This window comes from Oncorhynchus clarkii, chromosome 16 (genome assembly GCF_045791955.1).
Source record: "Oncorhynchus clarkii lewisi isolate Uvic-CL-2024 chromosome 16, UVic_Ocla_1.0, whole genome shotgun sequence".
Classification (NCBI taxonomy): domain Eukaryota; kingdom Metazoa; phylum Chordata; class Actinopteri; order Salmoniformes; family Salmonidae; genus Oncorhynchus; species Oncorhynchus clarkii.
This window is the reverse complement of record NC_092162.1, coordinates 13472736-13493923: the sequence shown is the minus strand read 5'-3', so window position 1 is coordinate 13493923 and position 21188 is coordinate 13472736. Positions and strand designations below refer to the sequence as shown.

Genomic DNA, 21188 nt, shown 5'->3' with positions numbered 1-21188 from the left:
TCGGGGGCCCACTTCAGCCCGCTCATTAACATTTAACGCTGCTTGTTGAATGGGGAACATGGCGGCAGCCCTGCCTCATACACGCCTGTCAGTCAATCAGACTATGAGACAGAGAGAGCAAGAGGGAGATCGAGAGAAAGAGATAAAGAGAGAGATAAGAGAGAATGATAGAAAGACGAGTGAGAGTGAGAACGAGAGAGCGAGAGAGAGGAAAGGGAAAGAGGAGAGGAAGCACTAGATCGAGGCTGGCTGACTCAAAGGGAATTATTCTGTCAGATGATTCGTCTGTTTGGGGGGTGGGAGGGAGGTGGGAGGCTGGCCAGTGCAGGTGGAAGATGTTTCTTTTTTACACCTGCAAAAACAGCAACAAATCCCAATTGCAAGGCAAGGTGACGACTTCATTTCTATTTCGGAGGTGTTTATCATGTTAGTTTAACAATAGATAGAGATCTAAACAGATCCGACACACAGTCTGCAATCATACAAGTGCCTTCCGTTTCATTACATCATTCTCAATTACATTACACTGAAGTCTGGGAGAGAGGAACCATACACAGGTGCAGTTATCCTTTTGATACATTGCACAGAGATCTATGTATGGAAACATTCACACAGCTAGCGTTGAGCTTCGACATCTTAGCAGATCAGACGTCTCAAAGCTCCGCCAGATCAGCCCTCTTCTTCTCACCGCCATTCATTGACTATGGAGACGAATTCACTAGTCCACACTGCCACCCTGTGGCCACCGCTGTATACTACACCACCTCCCCCCCAGCCTATCCCCCAGCATTGTGCTAAGCAGCATTTCTATACAACGCCACACTCCCCCTGACGCTACCTATTGGGCCGATCTCTGGCTTTAATGTCAATGCTGCTCTGTTGGCCCTGGGGTTATTTCAACAGGAAAAACATCCCTTTCCTCCAGAGTCCAGACAGTCAGGTAAGAAGGTGTCCCCCTGCCCCCTTTACTGGACAGCAGACTGTTATGACTGCCAGGCACTTTTCAAAGTCTGCGATGGAGGGGATGACGCCTGAAGACGTGGGGGTGGGGGGGTTTCTGGCCCTCGGACGAGGCTTCATAAATAATGGATGACAACTCGCGGGGGATTAGGGAGCGGTAGCTAATGAAAGGTGACACGGCTTTCTGGAGCCCAACGCAGCACTGGAGAGGAGGAGAGTCTGGTTTATAAAGCCCAGCAGGTGTTTCAAGGAGGGATTCACCTTGTCCCCCCCCCACACACAGTCAGAAAGGGACACTGAAGCGCATGCGTGGGTGAATGAAGAGTACCTCTCAATTACCAAATCCAGAGTGTTCCGCTTGTCCACCCCATCCCATACTTTGATTTTTTTTGTGGGGTCTTTCCAATAGGTGATATATTTTAATTTTTGTTTTGTAATGATTTGGTTGGGCCAGATTTTCTGAGTGTTGTCCTGAGGCTCTATGGGGTTGGTTTGAGTTGGTGAACTGAGCCTCAGAACCAGCTGGCTGAGGGGACTCTCTTGACATTGTAGAGCTGTGTGATGGAATGTTTTGGGGTCACTTGTTTTTAGATGGTTGTAAAATTTGATGGCTCTTTTTTCTATTCGAATGAGGAGGGGGTATTGGCCCAATTCTGCTCTACATGCGTTATTTTGAGTTTTTCTTTGCACTTGCAATACAGTCTTGAAAAACTCTGCATGCAGTATTTCGATTGGATGTTTGTCTCATTTGGTAAATTCATTATTAGAGATTGGACCCCATACTTCACTGCCATATAGAGCAATTGGTTCTATAACTGAATGAAACATTTAGAACCAGATTCTAATTGGAATTTCTATTTTAATGTTCCTTTTAATGGCATAGAATGCTCTTCTTGCTTTGTCTCTCAGCTCGTTCACAGCCATTTGAAAGCTACCTGTGTTGCTGATATTTAGCCCTAGATATGTGTAGTTTTTGGTGTGTTCTAATAGAACTGTGTCCAAATAGAATTTATATTTGTCATCCTTATTTCCAGACCTTTTTTGGAATATCATTATATTTGTTTTTTTTAGGTAAACGGTCAGAGCCCAGGTCTGACAGAACCTGTGAAGACGATCTAGGTGCTGCTGTAACCCCTCTTTAGTGGGAGACATCAGCACCAGGTCATCTGCGTACAGCAGACACTTGATTTCAGTGTTGTGTAGGGTGACACCAGGTGCTGCCGATTTTTCTAATGTTTTTGCCAATTCATTAATGTAGATGTTAAATAGTGTTGGACTTAATGGGCAGCCCTGTTTCACTCCTCGTCCCTGAGAGAAGTAGTCAGTTTGCTTGTTGCCAATTTTAACCGCACATTTGTTTTTAGTGTACATTGATTTAATAAAATTATATGTTTTCCCTCCAATACCACTTTCTATTAGTTTATAAAAAAGACCTTCGTGCCAAATTGAATCAAATGCTTTCTTGAAATCTACAAAACACAAGTAGATTTTGCCTTTGTTTTGGTTTACTTGTTTATCAATTAGTGTGGAGGGTGTAAATGTGGTCTGTTGTACGATAATTTTTTAGAAATCCAATCTGGCTTCTGCTCAGGACGTTGTGTTCGTCAAGGAAATTATGTAGTCTGCTATTTATAATACTGCAGAGAATTTTCCCCAAGTTGCTGTTAACGCAAATTCCTCTGTAATTACTGGGGTCAAATTTGTCTTCATTTTTATAGATTGGTGTGATCAATCCCTTGTTCCAAATATCGGGGAAAATACCTGCAGTGAGGATAATGTTGAAGAGTTTGAGTATAGCCAATTAGAATTTTTGGCCTGTATATTTGATCATTTCATTTAAAATACCATCAGCACCACAGGCCTTTTTGGGTTGGAGAGTGCATAGTTTTTCCAATAATTATTCTTCTGTAATTGGGGTATCCACAGGATTCTGATAGTCTTTGACTGCTGATTCAAGGATTTGTAATTTATCTTGTATACATTTTTGTTCTGGGTTCTTTGTTATATTGCTGTAGACGTTTGCAAAGTGATTTCTCCACATATCCCAAATTTGGATAGCCAATTCCTCATGGTGAGGTTTGTTTCATTTATTCCAAAATACGTCTCAACCGGCCTCACAATCGGAGACTACGTGCATGGGTCAAAGGTTTCGGGTAGCCTTCCACAAGCTTCCCACAATAAGTTGGGTGAATTTTGGCCCTTTCCTCCTGACAGAGCTGGTGTAACGGAGTCAGGTTTGTAAGGCCTCCTTGCTCGCACACGCTTTTTCTGTTCTGCCCACACATTTTCTATGGGATTGAGGTCCGGGCTTTGTGATGGCCACTCCAATACCTTGACTTTGATGTCCTTAAGCCATTTTTCCACAAATTTGGAAGTATGCTTGGGGTCATTGTCCATTTGGAAGACCCATTTGCGACCAAGCTTTAACTTCCTGGCTGATGTTTTGCGATGTTGCTTCAATATATCCATGATGCCATCTATTTTCTGAAGTGCACCAGTCCCTCCTGCAGCAAAGCACCACCACAACATGATGCTGCCACCCCCGTGCTTCACGGTTGGGATGGTGGTCTTCGGCTTGCAAGCCCCTTTTTCCTCTTAACATAATGATGGTCATTATGGACAAACAGTTCTATTTTTGTTTCATCAGACCGGAGGACATTTCTCCAAAAAGTAGGATCTTTGTCCCAATGCCAGTTGCAAACCGTAGTCTGGCTTTTCTATGGCGGTTTTGGAGCAGTGGCTTCTTTTTTTTTCTCACATTTATTTAACCAGGTAGGCTAGTTGAGAACAAGTTCTCATTTACAACTGCGACCTGGCCAAGATAAAGCATAGGAGTGTTAACAGACAGCAACAAAGAGTTACACATGGAGTAAACAATAAACAAGTCAATAACACATTAGAAGAAAAAAAAAAGAGTCTATATACATTGTGTGCAAAATGCATGAGAAGGTAGGCGGATAATTACAATTTAGCAGATTAACACTGGAGTGATAAATGATCAGATGGTCATGTGCAGGTAGAGATACTGGTGTGCAAAAGAGCAGAAAAGTAAATAAATAAAAACAGTATGGGGATGAGGTAGATAAATTGGGTGGGCTATTTACCGATAGACTATGTACAGCTGCAGCGATCGTTTAGCTGCTCAGATAGCAGATGTTTAAAGTTGGTGAGGGAGATAAAAGTCTCCAACTTCAATGATTTTTGCAATTCGTTCCAGTCACAGGCAGCAGAGAACTGGAAGGAAAGGCGGCCGAATGAGGTGTTGGCTTTAGGGATGATCAGTGAGATACACCTGCTGGAGCGCGTGCTACGGGTGGGTGTTGTCATCGTGACCAGTGAACTGATATAAGGCGGAGCTGTACCTAGCATGGACTTGTAGATGACCTGGAGCCAGTGGGTCTGGCGACGAATATGTAGCGAGGGCCAGCCGACTAGAGCATACAGGTCGCAGTGGTGGGTGGTATAAGGTGCTTTAGTAACAAAGCGGATGGCACTGTGATAAACTGTATCCAGTTTGCTGAGTATTGGAAGCCATTTTGTAGATGACATCGCCGAAGTCGAGGATCGGTAGGATAGTCAGTTTTACTAGGGTAAGTTTGGCGGCGTGAGTGAAGGAGGCTTTGTTGCAAAATAGAAAGCCGATTCTAGATTTGATTTTGGATTGGAGATGTTTGATATGAGTCTGGAAGGAGAGTTTACAGTCTAGCCAGACACCTAGGTACTTATAGATGTCCACATATTCTAGGTCGGAACCATCCAGGGTGGTGATGCTAGTCAGGCGTGGTGCAGGCAGCGAACGGTTGAAAAGCATGCATTTGGTTTTACTAGCGTTTTAAGAGCAGTTGGAGGCCACTGAAGGAGTGTTGTATGGCATTGAAGCTCGTTTGGAGGTTAGATAGCACAGTGTCCAAGGAAGGGCCAGAAGTATACAGAATGGTGTCGTCTGCATAGAGGTGGATCAGGGAATCGCCCGCAGCAAGAGAATTGAACCCTGTGGCACCCCCATAGAGACTGACAGAGGACCGGACAACAGGCCCTCCAATTTGACACACTGAACACTGTCTGAGAAGTAGTTGGAGAACCAGGCAAGGCAGTCATTAGAAAAACCGAGGCTACTGAATCTGCCGATAAGAATATGGTGATTGACAGAGTCGAAAGCCTTCTTTCTTGCTGAGCGGCCTTTCAGGTTATATCGATATAGGACTCGCTTTACTGTGGATACAATTACTTTTGTACCTGTTTCCTCCAACATCTTCACAAGGTCCTTTGCTGTTGTTCTGGGATTCATGTGCACTTTTCGCACCAAAGTACATTAATCTCTAGAAGACAGAACACATCTCCTTCCTGAGCGGTATGACGGCTGCGTGGTCCCATGGTGTTTATACTTGTGTATTATTGTTTGTACAGATGAACGTGGGACCTTCAGGCATTTGGAAATTGCTCCCAAGGATGAAACAGACTTGTGGAGGTCTTTGCTGATTTCTTTTGAATTTCTCATGATGTCAAGCAAAGAGGCACTGAGTTTGAAGGTACACCTCCAATTGACTAAAATTATGTCAATTAGCCTATCAGAAGCTTCTAAAGCCATGACATAATTTTCGGGAATTTTCAAAGCTGTTTAAAGGCACAGTCAGCTTAAATTATGTAAACTTCTGACCCACTGGAATTGTGATACAGTGAATTATAAGTCAACAATCTGTCTGTAAACAATTGTTGGAAAAATTACTTGTGTTATGCACAAAGTAGACATCCTAACAGACTTGCCAAAACTATAGTTTGTTAACAAGAAAGGTGTGGAGTGGTTGAAAAATGAGTTTTAATGACTTCAACCTAAGTGTATGTAAACTTGCGACTTCAACTGTATCTGTATTCCCAGTCAAGTAAAATCCATAGATTAAGACCTTATATATTTCAATTGACTGATTTCCTTATATGAACTGTAACTCAGTCAAATGCATGTTGCATTCATATTTTTGTTCAGTATATTTGTTCAAATCAGTCACAGTATAGATTTTGTTTTCCAGAAAATGTTCAGGCATGAATATTCAATGTTATCTGGAAAGAAGCAGCTACTAAATAACTACAGAGTAAAATGTAGAAAGGTGGAGGGATGCAAGGCCAGACATGTAGGGGAGAAGGTGGAAGGAATTGGAAGACAGAGAGAGAGAGAGAGAGACAGAGAGAGAGAGAGAGAGAGAGAGAGAGAGAGAGAGAGAGAGAGAGAGAGAGAGAGAGAGAGAGAGAGAGAGAGAGAGAGGGTGGGTGGGTGGAAGATGAAGAGTGTAGGAGGAAGAAGATGTGAATTGTCGACAGAGTGCAGGCGATGCAGGATGGTCTGATAGAAACACTACAGATGGACTGTTCAGAGTGGGAATGTGCCAGGGAGGGACAACAACGCCAGACACAGGACAGATAGGGGAATCATCAGACCAGGACCAGGCATTCCTCATCATGCAGACAGGATGGATGGAGGAAATGGAGAAAAGGAAGGAGGGGTTAAAAGTAATCTGAAAGGCTACTGTACCACGCCGTATCTCTGAAGTAATGCACTAGCTGTTCCACTCCTTGCCAAGGGCAGTGTGGGAGAGGCAGAGGGAGAGAAACAACAAGGAAGAAGAGAGAGAGAGAGAGAGGAAGAGAGTGATTCAGGTTAGAGTGACAGGAGACTGGAATGGATGGAGGGTCACCAGTCCATTCTGCAACCATTGATTTTCACAGATCCATTCACACACACACGTTCTACACACAACAAGACTAATGTTCGTTACATGTGTACATTACACACTATAAAAGCTCTGTCGTATATGACTACAAAATTCAAGGCTGTGCCATTTTTGTCCTTATTTATGATATTATGGTTGCATTCTCATTAAATAATCTTATTTTGGTGAAAAAATAAGGCTTAGTTAATCTATTTAGACTTCATTTTCAACATAATGATACAGTTTTGATTTGTAAAGTTCAAATAGAGTATAGTCATTATATATTGTCTTGCACTCCACAATATCAACAATGTCAAATATCACGATATTCCATTTATGTAATAATATATCAGCCCAACCCTAATACACACACAGGCATCACTACATGTGTACCATAGACACAAGAATGTTTGGTATATCTGTACCATATGCACTCAGGCATGTTTGGTACCGTTCAGAAATAGGCATTCTGTGCTGTTTAATGGATGTATTCAATGATGCACTAATCTCTCGTGTACAGAAGGAGGTAACATAGGACGGCATCGTATAGTCTCAACAGACTGTGGAATACGAAGAACTTTGATCATTTGGACAAATCATGATTTAGCAGGTGTTTTTGTATTTTTTTTCTTTATTGGCCCATCTATCCCTCTTTATTGTCCCTCTTCGGAAGACAAAAGTAACTTTGTTTCCCATTTGAATTTTTACTGCTTTTTTGTTATATATACAGTGGGGAGAACAAGTATTTGATACACTGCCGATTTTGCAGGTTTTCCTACTTACAAAGCATGTAGAGGTCTGTAATTGTTATCATAGGTACACTTCAACTGTGAGAGACGGAATCTAAAACAAAAATCCAGAAAATCACATTGTATGATTTTTAAGTCATTAATTTTCAGTTCTGTGAATGTAGTTCTGTGAGTAGTACACAGCGCTATACAAGATCTTCAGAAGACATTTAAATTGCGCCTGGGTTGGAATATTACATTATGGCCTTTCTCTTGCATTTCGAAGATGATGATACTATAATAATATTTTGAAGATAAATACAACGCAGAGGACGAGAGTACTAGAATTAACGATCAATAGGAGTTGGTTTTCATGTTCAATATCTGTTTAGAGTCTGTGGGACGTGAGTCCTGGACTCAGCGCTACATATGCCACGTTTTCATTGGTCTGTAAATTGAGTCTGGAGCAGGGTATATGTAATTTGGCCATTTGCCCAGTCAAACACAGTTTAGGGTGGGGGATAAATGACATCTTGTTTCTTTGTTCGGTGGAGAAAAGCTGAGGACAGGGGAGACTGAACATCTACGATTTGTCCTCTTTGAATAAACCCATTTTTCTCCCGATTTGCTCTGGGGTTTGTGTTATTGAAAATAAAGAAAATACAGTTTTTTTCTTTGTATTATGTTTCATCAGATTCAATGTGTTAATTTCACATTTCCACAAACATCAAAGTGTTTCCTTTCAAATGGTATCAAGAATATGTATATCCTTGCTTCAGGTCCTGGGCTACGGGAGTTAGATTTGGGTATGTCATTTTAGTGGAAATTTAGGAAAAGTATTTTATTTTTATTTTTTAATTTTACCCCTTTTTCTCCCCAATTTCGTGGTATCCAATTGTTGTAGTAGCTACTATCTTGTCTCGTCGCTACAACTCCCGTACGGGCTCGGGAAGGTTGAAGGTTGAAAGTCATGCGTCCTCCGATACACAACCCAACCAAGCCGCACTGCTTCTTAACACAGCGCGCATCCAACCCGGAAGCCAGCCGCACCAATGCGCCGGAGGAAACACCGTGGTTAGCGCACACTGCGCCCAGCCCGCCACAGGAGTCGCTGGTGCGCGATGAGACAAGGACACCCCTACCGACCAAGCCCTCCCTAACCCGGGCGACGCTAGGCCAATTGTGCGTCGCCCCACAGACCTCCCGGTCGCGGCCGGTTACGACAGAGCCTGGGCGCGAACCCAGGGACTCTGATGGCACAGCTGGCGCTGCGGTACAGCGCCCTTAACCACTGCGCCACCCGGGAGATCCTTAAGAGTTTTAAGCCCTGGATTTCCAATACCTTGTTCTTCTTGGATCTGATTTTAATAGTTAGCTTTTCGACGGCCATAACAAAGAGATATGGAGACAGTGGACAGCCTTGTTTTACTCTTCTTGACAGTTCAATATTTTCTGAGAATGTAACCATTGTTAACTATTTAACACCTGTGGTTGCTATACATAACTTTAACCCATTGTATAAGATATTAACCAACATTCCAATAGTCCAGGCATTTACACTACCGGTCAAAAGATTTAGAAGGGTTTTTCTTTCTTTTTATTATTTTCTACATTGTAGAATAATAGTGAAGACATCAATACTATGAAATAACAGATACGGAATCAGGTAGTAACAAAAAAGTGATAAACAAATGAAAATATATTTTATATTTGAGATTCTTCAAATAGCCACCCGTTGCATTGATGACAGCTTTGCACACTCTTGGCATTCTTTCAACCAGCTTCATGAGGTAGTCACCTGGAATGCATTTCAATTAACAGTTGTGCCTTCTTAAAAGTTATTTTGTGGAATTTCTTTACTTCTTAATGTGTTTGAGCCAATCAGTTGTGTTGTGACAAGGTAGGGCTGGTATACAGAAGATAGCCCTATTTGGTAAAAGACCAAGTCCATATTATGGCAAAAACAGCTCAAATAAACAAAGAGAAATGACAGTCCATCATTACGCTATGATGAAACTGGCTCTCATGAGGACCGCCACAGGAATGGAAGACCTAGAGTTACCTCTGCTGCAGAGGATAAGTTCATTAGAGTTACCCGCCTCAGAAATTGCAGCACAAATAAATGCTTCACAGAGTTCAAGTAACAGACACATCTCGACATCAACTGTTCAGAGAAGACTGTGTGAATCAGACCTTCATGGTTGATTTGCTGCAAAGAAGCCACTAATAAAAGACACCAATAAGAAGAAGAGACTTGCTTGGGCCAAGATACACGAGCAATGGACATTAGACTGGTGGAAATGTGTCCTTTGGTCTGGACTCTAATTGGAGATTTTTGGTTCCAACCGACGTGTCTTTGTGAGACATGGTGTGGGTGAATGGATGACCTCCGCATGTGTATTTCCCACTGTAAGGCATGAGGTGTTATGGTGTGGGGGTGCTTTGCTGGTGACACTGTGATTTATTTAGAATTCAAGGCACACTTAACCAGCATGGCTACCACAGCATTCTGCAGCGATACGCCACCCCACCTGGTTTGTGCTTAGTAGGACTATAATTTGTTTTTCAACAGGACAATGACCCAACACACCTCCAGGCTGTGTAAGGGCTATTTGACCAAGAAGGAGAGTGATGGAGTGCTGCATCAGATGACCTGGCCTCCACAATCACTCGACTTCAACCAAAGTGAGATGATTTGGGATGAGTCGTACCGCAGAGTGAAGAAAAAGCAGCCAACAAGTGCTCAGCATATGTGGGAATGACTTCAAGACTGTTGGAAAAGCATTCCAGCTGAAGCTGGTTGAGGGAATGCCAAGAGTGTGCAAAGCTGTCATCAAGGCAAAGAGTGGCTATTTGAAGAATCTCAAATACAGAATATATTTTCATATCAAATCTTATTTGTAACATGTACCAAATACAACAGGTGTAGAGCTTGCAGTGAAATGTTTACTTACAAGCCATTAGCCTACAATGTAGTTTTAAGAAAAATACATGTTAAGTAAAAAAAGATAGCTAAGTAAAAAATAAGAAATAAAAGAGACAAATAATTAAAAGCAGCAGTAAAATAACAATAGCGAGGCTATATACATGGGGTACCCGTACAGAGTCAATGTGCAGGTGCACCAGTTAGTTGAGGTAATATGTACATGTTGGTAGAGTTAAACTGACTATGCATAGATAATAAACAGAGAATAGTAGCAGGGTAAAAGAGGGGGGGGGGGGGGCAATGCAAATAGTCTGGGTAGCCATTGGATTAGCTGTTCAGGAGTCTTATGGCTTGGGGGTAGAAGCTGTTGAGAAGCCTTTTGGAACTAGACTTGGGGCTCCAGTACCGCTTGCCGTACGGTAGCAGAGAGAACAGTCTACAACTATGATGAATGGAGTGTATGACAATTTTTTCTACAATGTAGAAAATTAAAAAAAAATAATAAAGAAAAACCCTTGAATGAGTAGGTGTTCTAAAACTTTTGACAGGTAGTGTATATACAAATTCTAGTCATACTTTATCAAAAGCCTTTTCAAAATCTGCTATGAAAACCTGGTTTCTTTGATGTTTCATATTGTTCTATTGTTTCAAATAATTTTTGTATATTATCGCCATAGTAGTGTCTATGTAAAAAACCTGTCTGATCAGAATGAACAATATCTGGTAAAAATAAATAAAAAGGTTTGATATACCTCTACCGTTATGCCATCAAGCCCTGGGATTTTTCCGGGCTGAAAGGATTTAATTGCCTAAAGAAGTCCCTCCTCTGTAAATTGGCCTTCACAAAGGTCTTTCTGTACAGTTGTTAATTTTACATTATTATTAGGAAAAAAATAACTTACAGTTAACATAATTCAAGAGAGATGGAGGGGACTAAAAAGAAAACATAATTTGGTGTAATTTGTTAGGATTTTCTGTAAACTCAATTCTACGTTGAATATTCAATATTCTACGTTGAATATACATTTTTCACTTTATTTTTGTCGTAAATTACACTTAATTTTTCTTGAATAAGTTCCTACAGTTCTTTTTGTTTTTCCTCTACCTTATTATTGCTATCTACCTGTGCTGTTAGTTCCTCTATGTTCTTTGTTGCAATTTTGCAGGTGAATTTCGGAAGGGGACATTTGGACCATGCTTTGGCTGAGAGTTTCTGTTAAGGTGGAGACTTCACTAATCTCATTAGTATAATTTCTCATACATCTCCCCCCAGAAACTCATTGGTTGAGTGATGTCATATATATTTTTGGGGGGCAACCAGGGAGCAGGGAAAGTAACTGAAGAAGATAACTGCCAGCAACAGTAATTGAAGGCTGTCAGTTGGTCATTAATTTCGGAAACCCCAAAATAAAATCTCCCATAATTGCGTCAGATGCTCGATTTCAATCATATACACTCACAGCACAAACACAAAACAGAACACAAACACTCACACCATGCATAGAGCGCACGCGCACTCACCCAGTGTCGCACTGTCGCCCGCAGATAGGTTAAAAAATACATGAAATAAAAACTTGAGTTCAATTACCAAGGGCGCTCTTCACTCATTAGCAGATGTGCGTGGAGTGTCTCTTAATTGAAATGTGTGGGATCAAGGCCCCACTGTTCCACCGAGCGTGATGGGAGGGAGCGGCTGATTGGGGGCAGGGATGGAGAGATGAATGAGGGGATGGAAGGATGAGGAGAAACAAAGGCTGGGGAAATTTTTAGGCCTGTGATGAGGGATACTGCCCCCATAGTCCTTGGCAACAGGCGTCTACCAAGTCCCACAGAGAGAGATCAATGGGCAAGAACGGAATGAATTAGTGGAGCGAGATTCTCTCTTTGCATTCTTTTTGGTCTTGACCCATTTTTCAGCTTATTGTGGGTGTAACTGTGCTCTCACTGCTTTTATAGACTCTGGTGAGGAGACTGGAGCACTGGAGTTCTTGTGAGTTATTTTAATGAAACGCCAAGGCTACACAATACCAGTGGGTGCTAGAGAGATTACTACTAAGGCAGGTTGTGGCTCTCCAGTCTGCTCTACTGGTCAAGTATTGAAAGAGCCCTTTAACATGTCAGCCAGCTTGAAGACTACAAAAGTGGCTTGTCATGCTGACATGTAGACAACATCAGAGAAAGAATCCACAGTGATCAATTCAGGCAGCAAAGTGAGCGCTATCTGAAGAGGATAGAAAACTATGGCAACTAGCTGGAAAAATACAGCGTTTGCACATCCTTGATTGTCTGGGGTGGGAGGGGGTGTAGCCAGCCAGCTTGATGCGTTAAGATTCCAGGGACTGTAGCAGGGTGGCAGGGTGATGGCATGGGGGCATGGCGTTGAGGCTCTATAGGGTATGGGTGGCGAGAGGTAAGGGGCGGGATGGGATGGGGGCACTGTTAAGGACTCACTCTGTCTGCTGTGGTGGGGCATGCATGCCCGTGGGATCGTCTGGTGCGAGTGCTGCCAGGGAGAGAGGAAAGGAGCAGGCCAAACAACCTGTGCAGAGAGAAGACGAACACCACAGGAGGTGACACACACACACCGGAGAACAGAGAGAGAGAGAGGCAGGGAGGATAAAACCCAGCCATGGTCAGTCAGCGATGCATCTCAATTCACACACACAAAGACACACAGGGATGGCATTTCAAGGGGCCTGGAGGCATCCTGGCATGTAAGGATTTCAGATATGGAATAGAATCATGGATTGATGTATATGCCTGTGTGTGTGTGTGTGTGTGTGTGTGTGTGTGTGTGTGTGTGTGTGTGTGTGTGTGTGTGTGTGTGTGTGTGTGTGTGTGTGTGTCAGTGAAGACCATTGTGACGGCCCTGAATTTTTCTGAACCGTCTCAGTGCTTCTCCTTCCAATAGGGCGCTTCCCTGAACTTCTTTACCGGGATGGACTCTTTTTAGGCCAAAGGTACAGGACATTTCTGGAGAAACCAGAGCTCATTATTTGTTATATTGTTTTGCGTGTGTGTTCATTTATGTTGGTAATACAACCCACGCAAAAGAATACAGTTGTTTTTGAAGTTCTTTCCAATGTTTTAAGGGTTTATGAAAAGTGTATTTCCATCCTGACTTTTACATAAGTTCTTTGTATTGGTGTAGACTTGACGGACCAGATGGGACTCATCAGAGAAAACCAACACCCAACCTACCAGTGACCCCTATAAATAATAACCTCAAGTCAAAAACGTTACACCATGCTGTAAATTACAGCATCATCCTCTCAAACGCAGGACACACAGACGTGGTCCAGTGGGACTGTCCCCACACCCCACACAAATTGAGAAAACACTGCTGGGATGGGGGCCCAGCTCTGGTACAGGACAGCCACACTCCCAACTCTCCGGAGTCACCAGCCTATTTCCCATATGCTACACCAACTATGCGGCGCCACTAAATCAATTCCCAGCCAGGGTGCTTGCAATGTCTCCCTGTACAACACAATTACACTTGCACTCCTCCAGCTCAGACGCACCTGCCAGGGAGTGATTCAATATGGGGGAGAAAGATGACAGAAGAAGAGCAGGCTCCCCTGTAAACTCATAGCTCCCTGACATGGCAGTGACCGGTATCGTTATTGGAGCTGCGGGAGGTTCAGTGCGAGAGGATCGGCTGGGTGTTGAGTTTAGCTTTGCTTTGGGGGGCAGGGATGCATTATTTGTGTACTGCCAACACAAATCAATCGTGTTCATTATGGTTGATGCCGGTTTCTCTGCAGTCTGGAAGAAAGCATCATTTCACGAGCTCATTACTATGTTGCCCCTCTATCCCTATCCCATCAAAACATTGTTGCCAGTTTAAATTATCAGTACTGATTAGTAGTACTATGACTAATCTGCTAGGGTTTGGCATTTTTGCTCTAAAAAACGGTAAACACAGGCATAGCTGTGAGACTGTGGAAAATGTTTCCCTTGAGTTTCTGAATAATGTTGTCGACACAAACACATCCAGCTTGATATGCAGTAAGCTCTGTCTTCTTCGTGGGGTCAAGACATTCTCCATGATGCCTTGCTGTTTCCAGCGGTCCGTCAAGCCTGTCGCGCAGGGAGAGACGAGGAAGACCGTTTCACAGAGGGAAGACCGTTTGTTTTTCCATCATTGGAGTTGAGCCCTTTTGTCCCTAAAAAAGACAGAATGTGTGTTGAATCCCAGAGATGCAAGTGTAATTGCGCCATTGTACTTACCCATTGTAATTACCCAAGTATTTACCTCTCTCAACTCTGGGACCACCCGGCAGCTATTCTTTTTTTTGCCTGATGCAGGACTCTAGTGCCAAAGAGAGACTCTCGTACTGAAACATTCACACCTCTATTAATTTACGAAAATATAGTACATTTGTGCCAGAGTTTAGAGTACCGATAGATCAGTGTTCTCCCTTTTGTGATAGTGTGGTTCAATGACAGCATGACGCAATTTCCCACAATCTGCCACCCATCTACCACAAACGGTCGCGGCATGAGCTCAAAACCTTTTAATTGAGGAACCATTGTACTCTCAAGCCACTGTCAACATGCCTCTGTCGATTTGCTTGCGTGGTTCTTTTTGAGTTGAGGCTACACTTTCTTTCCTTATCTTGAGACAGTGGGGATAATGTCATCACCGTTTCGCTCAGAACTGAAAAAATGTCAGAGCTATCACATGCCATATTTCCCCTTCAAACGAAACGGCAGCGGTTACTTACAGATGAGAAAGTCAGGGTGGAAAAATGAAAGAGGATGGGAAAGACCTAACCTATCTGTGCGTCTGAACGCTGGCGAATTCAATTCAAATTCAATTAGAGCGAAGAGGTGCAAGGTGTGTGCCTTGGGCTTGGTGAACTCGACGGCAGCCTCGCAGGTACTCATATCTCTTCCTGCACTCCGGAAACGCATGTGTCCTGCCCCACTCCCAGCCCCCTCCATCAACCCCCACCACACAGACCCCTCCCTGCACACGACCAGGAACAACATGTCCATTGCCTTGTTCCGGTTAGGTAGAAACCGAAGCTGTAAATCTGAACCGAACCCATTTCCCTACTGTTTCCCCTCCGTACTTTACTCTAAAGCTGCAACGCAGGAGGGTGAATAAATCATGACGGGACAAAAAGGTGACCAAAAGTGTGGCATCCATGATTGAGCACCACCTCTCCCTGCCGCCCGCTTTGTGGTGGTGGGGGCGCCTCTCATCGGTATGCTGGTGTCCTTCGGCCAGGTGTAAAAATTAGACCCCTGCGCTGCATTATTGCAGGACATATTTCAAGCAGAGCCTTCTTTTTCAAATCTAAATCAGGCTTGTGCCGCTGCCTATCCCAACAAGCCTGTCCATCACAGGGGTGGCGGCTAGCGGCGTGCCAAGGCAATTTCCATGTTATTGCCGTCGGAGCATTTTAGCCTCGGTGCTGCTTTGCTCTGGGCGCCCCTGGTTTATCTGGGCCAGGAGATGTACACACTGTCATTAGCGATAGTCCTGGGATTTACCAGGCTGCCCAGGGGGGCCCCGTTTCATCAGAGAACACAGACCGACAGCACCACAGTATAGTGCCAGGCAGGTATCTGACCTGCTCCAACCGACTGCCTCACAGGTGGAACATGCCGCGTGTCCATCATGTGGCAGAGGTAAGAGGCTTGAAGAGCACACTGGATGTCATTGAGTTTGTGCAGAGTGACAAAGGGACACCTACCTAGCTAAGTCACTCTATTAGGTGTCCTTTAGCAGCTACAGTATAAAAGGTTATTGAGCTTTAGAAGAGCTCTAAATGTTTCACAGCCTCCTACAGAGAAGATGACTTGGAATAGGTTACACTTGCATGGTGAAAATCCAAATAAAAACAGTATGAAGAATAAAGTCTATGCAGTCACTTTACCTCGACTAACCTGTACCCCCGCACATTGACTTGGTACCTATACACCCTGTATATAGCCTTGTTATTGTGGTTCTTATTTTATTTAGTAAATATTTTCTTAACTCTATTTCTTGAACTCCATTGTTGGTTAAGGGCTTGTAAGTAAGCATTTCACAGTAAGGTCTACTCAATAAAATTTGATTTGAAATCGAGTGGCCAACCGTGAATGTGATCAGGACCTGACAGTGGGGTCTCTCTCATATACACACACACACACACACACACACACACACACACACACACACACACACACACACACACACACACACACACACACACACACACACACACAGGAAGCAGCACTCACAGCATGTCCCCTCCACGGTGGAGTCTGTGTGGCCTTGTCATGGTAGGTCACCGTCACACTTTCCACATCCCTGTGCTGCTGGCAGTGGCATCTCATGGGCTCGACAGGAACAGCCTTTTCAAGAGAGAGACACGTCATTCAGTTGAAACTTTACATAGACACCAACAATCAATCATGTTTTGGTTAGTTCCAAATAGTTGAAAAGCCAGGGACAGCCTATTCAAGAGAGTTATTCAGTGGAACATTTATACAGACACCAATACAATATTCAGTTCACAAATGTTCAGGTTAGTTGCAAAATTATTTGCATTGCGAAGAAGAGTTGCAGGTGGAGGGTGTGTTTTGAGTTCGTGGCATGTGTGTAAATAATTGTTTACTCAGATTAAAATTCATCAATCTTAATTTTCTGTTTGAGTACTTATTTAATGACCAGGGTGTTGGGGACATGATGACAAACAAACACCCAATCAGGGACAAACTTAAATTAAAGATGAGGCATCATATAAAACCCAAGGTCATATAAAATACAGATGTAGGATCTTAATGTGAGACAGTTTGCTACAGCAGGAAAATAATCCTGCAACAACAGGAAATGTGGATTATAATATTTATATAAAATATTTTTTAGGGGGTTCATTGATTTCTCATACAGTAAAAAAAAAAAAATCAGGTCTGAAATTGGACATTTTTTCAATCTCAAATACACTACACGACTTACATTTCCTGCGTTGCAGGTTCTCCTGCAACAGGGTGATCAAATTAAGATCCTACATCTGTATCATAAAAATGAATGTGACAGGACATAACCTTCATAACATTAACAGTAGAAGCATAACAAGTCCATAAACTGCAATAAGTAATTACTCTATCGGTTTCAGTGTGTATCGGTTTCACTGACCCTCTCTATAACCCTCTGTGTAGGCCAATGATGAACAGTGTGAGTGCTTCTGCAATGGCCACTGGCCCCACTCGAAACAGCCCACAAAAACAGACCTCTTATTTCACCCACACCCACAGTCCAGAAGACAAATGAAACTCTGCAAGGCCCAGGCCCTTCATCTCACAATCTCAGAGGAGGAGAAAGGAAGGGTGGTTGGCCTTTGGATGTGGGCTCAGTATGACACACACACAAGAGAAGAGAATCCACAGCCACTCTAAATAATCATGTACCGTACGGTAACAGTGTTCTCCCTCTTAGGACTCTTGTTCCATTACCAGGACCAGGCAGACAGACAGACGACAGAACGACCGACAAAGATAAGCTTTGTGTTTGTGCTCTTTCATGCATCCTTCAAAAACCCCAGGGCTCTTTGTAAACACACACAACCTTTCAATCCTCTACTTCACTCTCATGGTTCTGATTACACATGTATACAATTACCTGTGAAAACGCTTATAGGCCTCTGAAGCTAGCCATACATTAGTCGACGACAAAAATCTTTTTCATCGTTGAAGCACTCACATTATGTGAATTGTCTGCATAATGTTGTCATCCTGAAGTCTGCGTGCGGTCTGCTCAGATTACAGGAGTGTGCTCACATTACTTGACCACTCCCTGTCCTGCTATTTCCAGATGTGTCGTGGCCCGCCTCCTACTCTGTAGCCGGGCAACGGAGGACAGGTTGCAGAAGTTGCAAGTCCAATCGTAGCACCCTCCTCACTACACAAGATACGACCAAAAATATCAGGCATGTCAGAAAAAGCATCGGGACCTAAGATGTGGACCAGAAGAGTGCAAGACCAATAATCGTACATCTTTCACCCGCTCGCATTCACATTATGCAACCGAAGAGGTCTTGGTCGGAGCCTGTGACGCCTGTGATCCCAGAAATTTGTTGTAGATCCCAAATCAGGCAAAATCGCTGTTTAAAATGGTGTAATGTATAACCAGTTTTAGGGGCCTAAAGAAACAATCAATGACGTATAGATGACAGAAAATGCAAGTAGTGACTCTGATGCTTAAAGGGATAATCCACCACCAGAAATAAAAATCATGACATTACTGTCAATTTGATGAAAGCCTCTGTTCTAGCGGTGGGTAAAATAAAACATTTCCCCATGATTTAACTTCTAAGTGGTCCATCTGTGAAATCCGGAAATCGTGTAGGAACGGGTCACAGCTACATGGTTCTCGTCACTGGAGATGACACACTATCACATTTCATAACGCTTTTAAAACAATTACCTGCACTCCAGATCGGCAAAACATTAGTTTACATCGTCATGACAAAATTTTGACATTTTGTCAAGACATTTAGAATTTTGGGTGTTACCCTAATACACTGTGCACCAGCCAGAGACCCTTGTTTGGTTAGTAGTGTTTCTGTAGCACTCATGTGATTGCAGAGTTTGCTAAACAAATGGCCAGTGGATTGATGCAAATAATCATGATATTCTGCCAGGTAGGCATAGGCTACCATTAACATTTAATTGAGAAAAATTTTGGGAAACCTTTCCATTCACCAACAGACAGTTAGCATTAGCATAATCCCTAACGGCTACATAAAGTGTAGACGAGACCTAGGCGAGCACTGCAGACAGACAGGGGCATTCCTGTCTTATGATTAACTTGGGCAAATTAATTAATTTTCAAATAAGTTAAAAATATTTAGTTGATTTCCCGCTAAGTTCAAATCATTTAGTTGATTTCCTACTAAGTTCGATACATTTAGTTGATTTCCTACTAAGTTCAACACATTTAGTCAATTTCCTGCTAAGTTCAATACATTTAGTCAATTTTATGCTAAGTTCAATAAATTTAGTTGATGTCCAACTAAGTCCAATACATTTAGTTGATTTCCTACAAAGTTCAATAATAAGTTCAAATCAAACAAAGTTTATTTGTCACGTGCGCCGAATACAACCTTACAGTGAAATGCTTACTTACAGGCTCTAACCAATAATGCAAAAAATTGATTTGGTTGAACAATAGGTAAGTAAAGAAATAAAAACAACAGAGAAAAACAGTAGCGAGGCTATATATACGGTATCGAGGCTACATAGAGACACCGGTTAGTCAGGCTGATTGAGGTAGTATGTACATGTACTGTAGATATGGTTAAAGTGACTATGCATATATGATGAACAGATAGTAGCAGTGGCGTAAAGAGGGGTTGGCAGTTGGTGGGCGGCGGGACACAAAGCAGATAGCCCGGTTAGCCAATGTCCGGGAGCACTGGTAGGTCGGGCCAATTGAGGTAGTATGTACATATGTACATGAATGTAGAGTTAAAGTGACTATGCATATATGATAAACAGAGAGTAGCAGCAACGTAAAAGAGGGGTTGGGGGGGCACACAATGCAAATAGTCCGGGTAGCCATTTGATTACCTGTTCAGGAGTCTTATGGCTTGGGAGTAAAAACTGTTGAGAAGCAGTGACGCAACCAGTCAGGATGGTCTCGATGTTGCAGCTGTAGAACCTTTTGAGGATTTCAGGACCCATGACAAATCTTTTTAGTTTCCTGAGGGGGAATAGGCTTTGTCGTGCCCTTTTCACGACTGTCTTGGTGTGTTTGGACCATTCTAGTTTGTTGTTGATGTGGACACCAAGGAATTTGAAGCTCTCAACCTGCTCCACTACAGCCCCGTCGATGAGAATGGGGGCGTGCTCGGTCCTCCTTTTCCTGTAGTCCACAATCATCTCCTTAGTCTTGGTTACGTTAGGATAGGTTGTTATTCTGGCACCACACGGCCAGGTCTCTGACCTCCTCCCTATAGGCTGTCTCGTGGTTGTCGGTGATCAGGCCTACCATTATGTCGTCTGCAAACTTAATGATGGTGTTGGAGTCGTGCCTGGCCATGCAGTCATGGGTGAACAGGGAGTACAGGAGGGGACTGAGCACGCACTCCTTGGGGGCTCCGGTGTTGAGGATCAGCGTGGCAGATGTGTTGCTACCTACCCTCACCACCTGGGGGAGGCCCATCAGGAAGTCCAGGATCCAGTTGCAGAGGGAGGTGTTTAATCCCAGGATCCTTAGCTTAGTGATGAGCTTTGAGGGTACTATGGTGTTGAACGCTGAGCTGTAGTCAATGAATAGCATTCTCACATAAGTGTTCCTTTTGTCCAGGTGGGAAAGGACAGTGTGGAGTGCAATAGAGATTGTATCATCTGTGGATCTGTTTGGGAGGTATGCAAATTGGAGTGGGTCTAGGGTTTCTGGGATAATGGTGTTGATGTGAGCCATTACCAACCTTTCAAAGCACTTCACGGCTAAGGACGTGAGTGCTACGGGTCTGTAGTCATTTAGGCAGGTTGCCTTTGTGTTCTTGGGCACAGGGACTATGGTGGTCTGCTTGAAACATGTTGGTATTTCAGACTCAATCAGGGACATGTTGAAAATGTCAGTGACGACACCTGCCAGTTGGTCAGCACATGCCCAGAGCACACGTCCTGGCCCCACAGCCTAGTGTATGTTGACCTAATTAAAGGTCTTACTCACTTCGGCTACGGAGAGCGCGATCACACAGTCATCCGGAACAGCTGATGCTCTCATGCATGCCTCAGTGTTGCTTGCCTCGAAGCAAGCATAGAAGTGATTTAGCTAGTCTGGTAGGCTCGTGTCACTGGGCAGCTAGCGGCTGTGCTTCCCATTGTAGTCTGTAATAGTTTGCAAGCCCTGCCATATAAGACGAG

At 43.3% G+C, this 21188-nt stretch overlaps 1 protein-coding gene across 5 annotated transcripts in view; it reads right to left on the bottom strand.

Annotated features, from left to right (window-relative positions):
• The window catches only part of LOC139368001 (coiled-coil serine-rich protein 2b), a 115877-nt gene that overhangs the window by 6772 nt on the left and 87917 nt on the right, over positions 1-21188 (bottom strand). For 2 of the 5 annotated variants that reach the window (XM_071106469.1, XM_071106470.1), the window contains exon 9: positions 16554-16667. In XM_071106469.1, the coding sequence (XP_070962570.1) occupies positions 16554-16667 (114 nt within the window). Of the gene's footprint in view, positions 1-6484; positions 6525-12767; positions 12856-16553; positions 16668-21188 lie in introns of all 5 variants that reach the window. The other 3 variants (XM_071106472.1, XM_071106471.1, XM_071106473.1) reach the window with 3 other exon arrangements.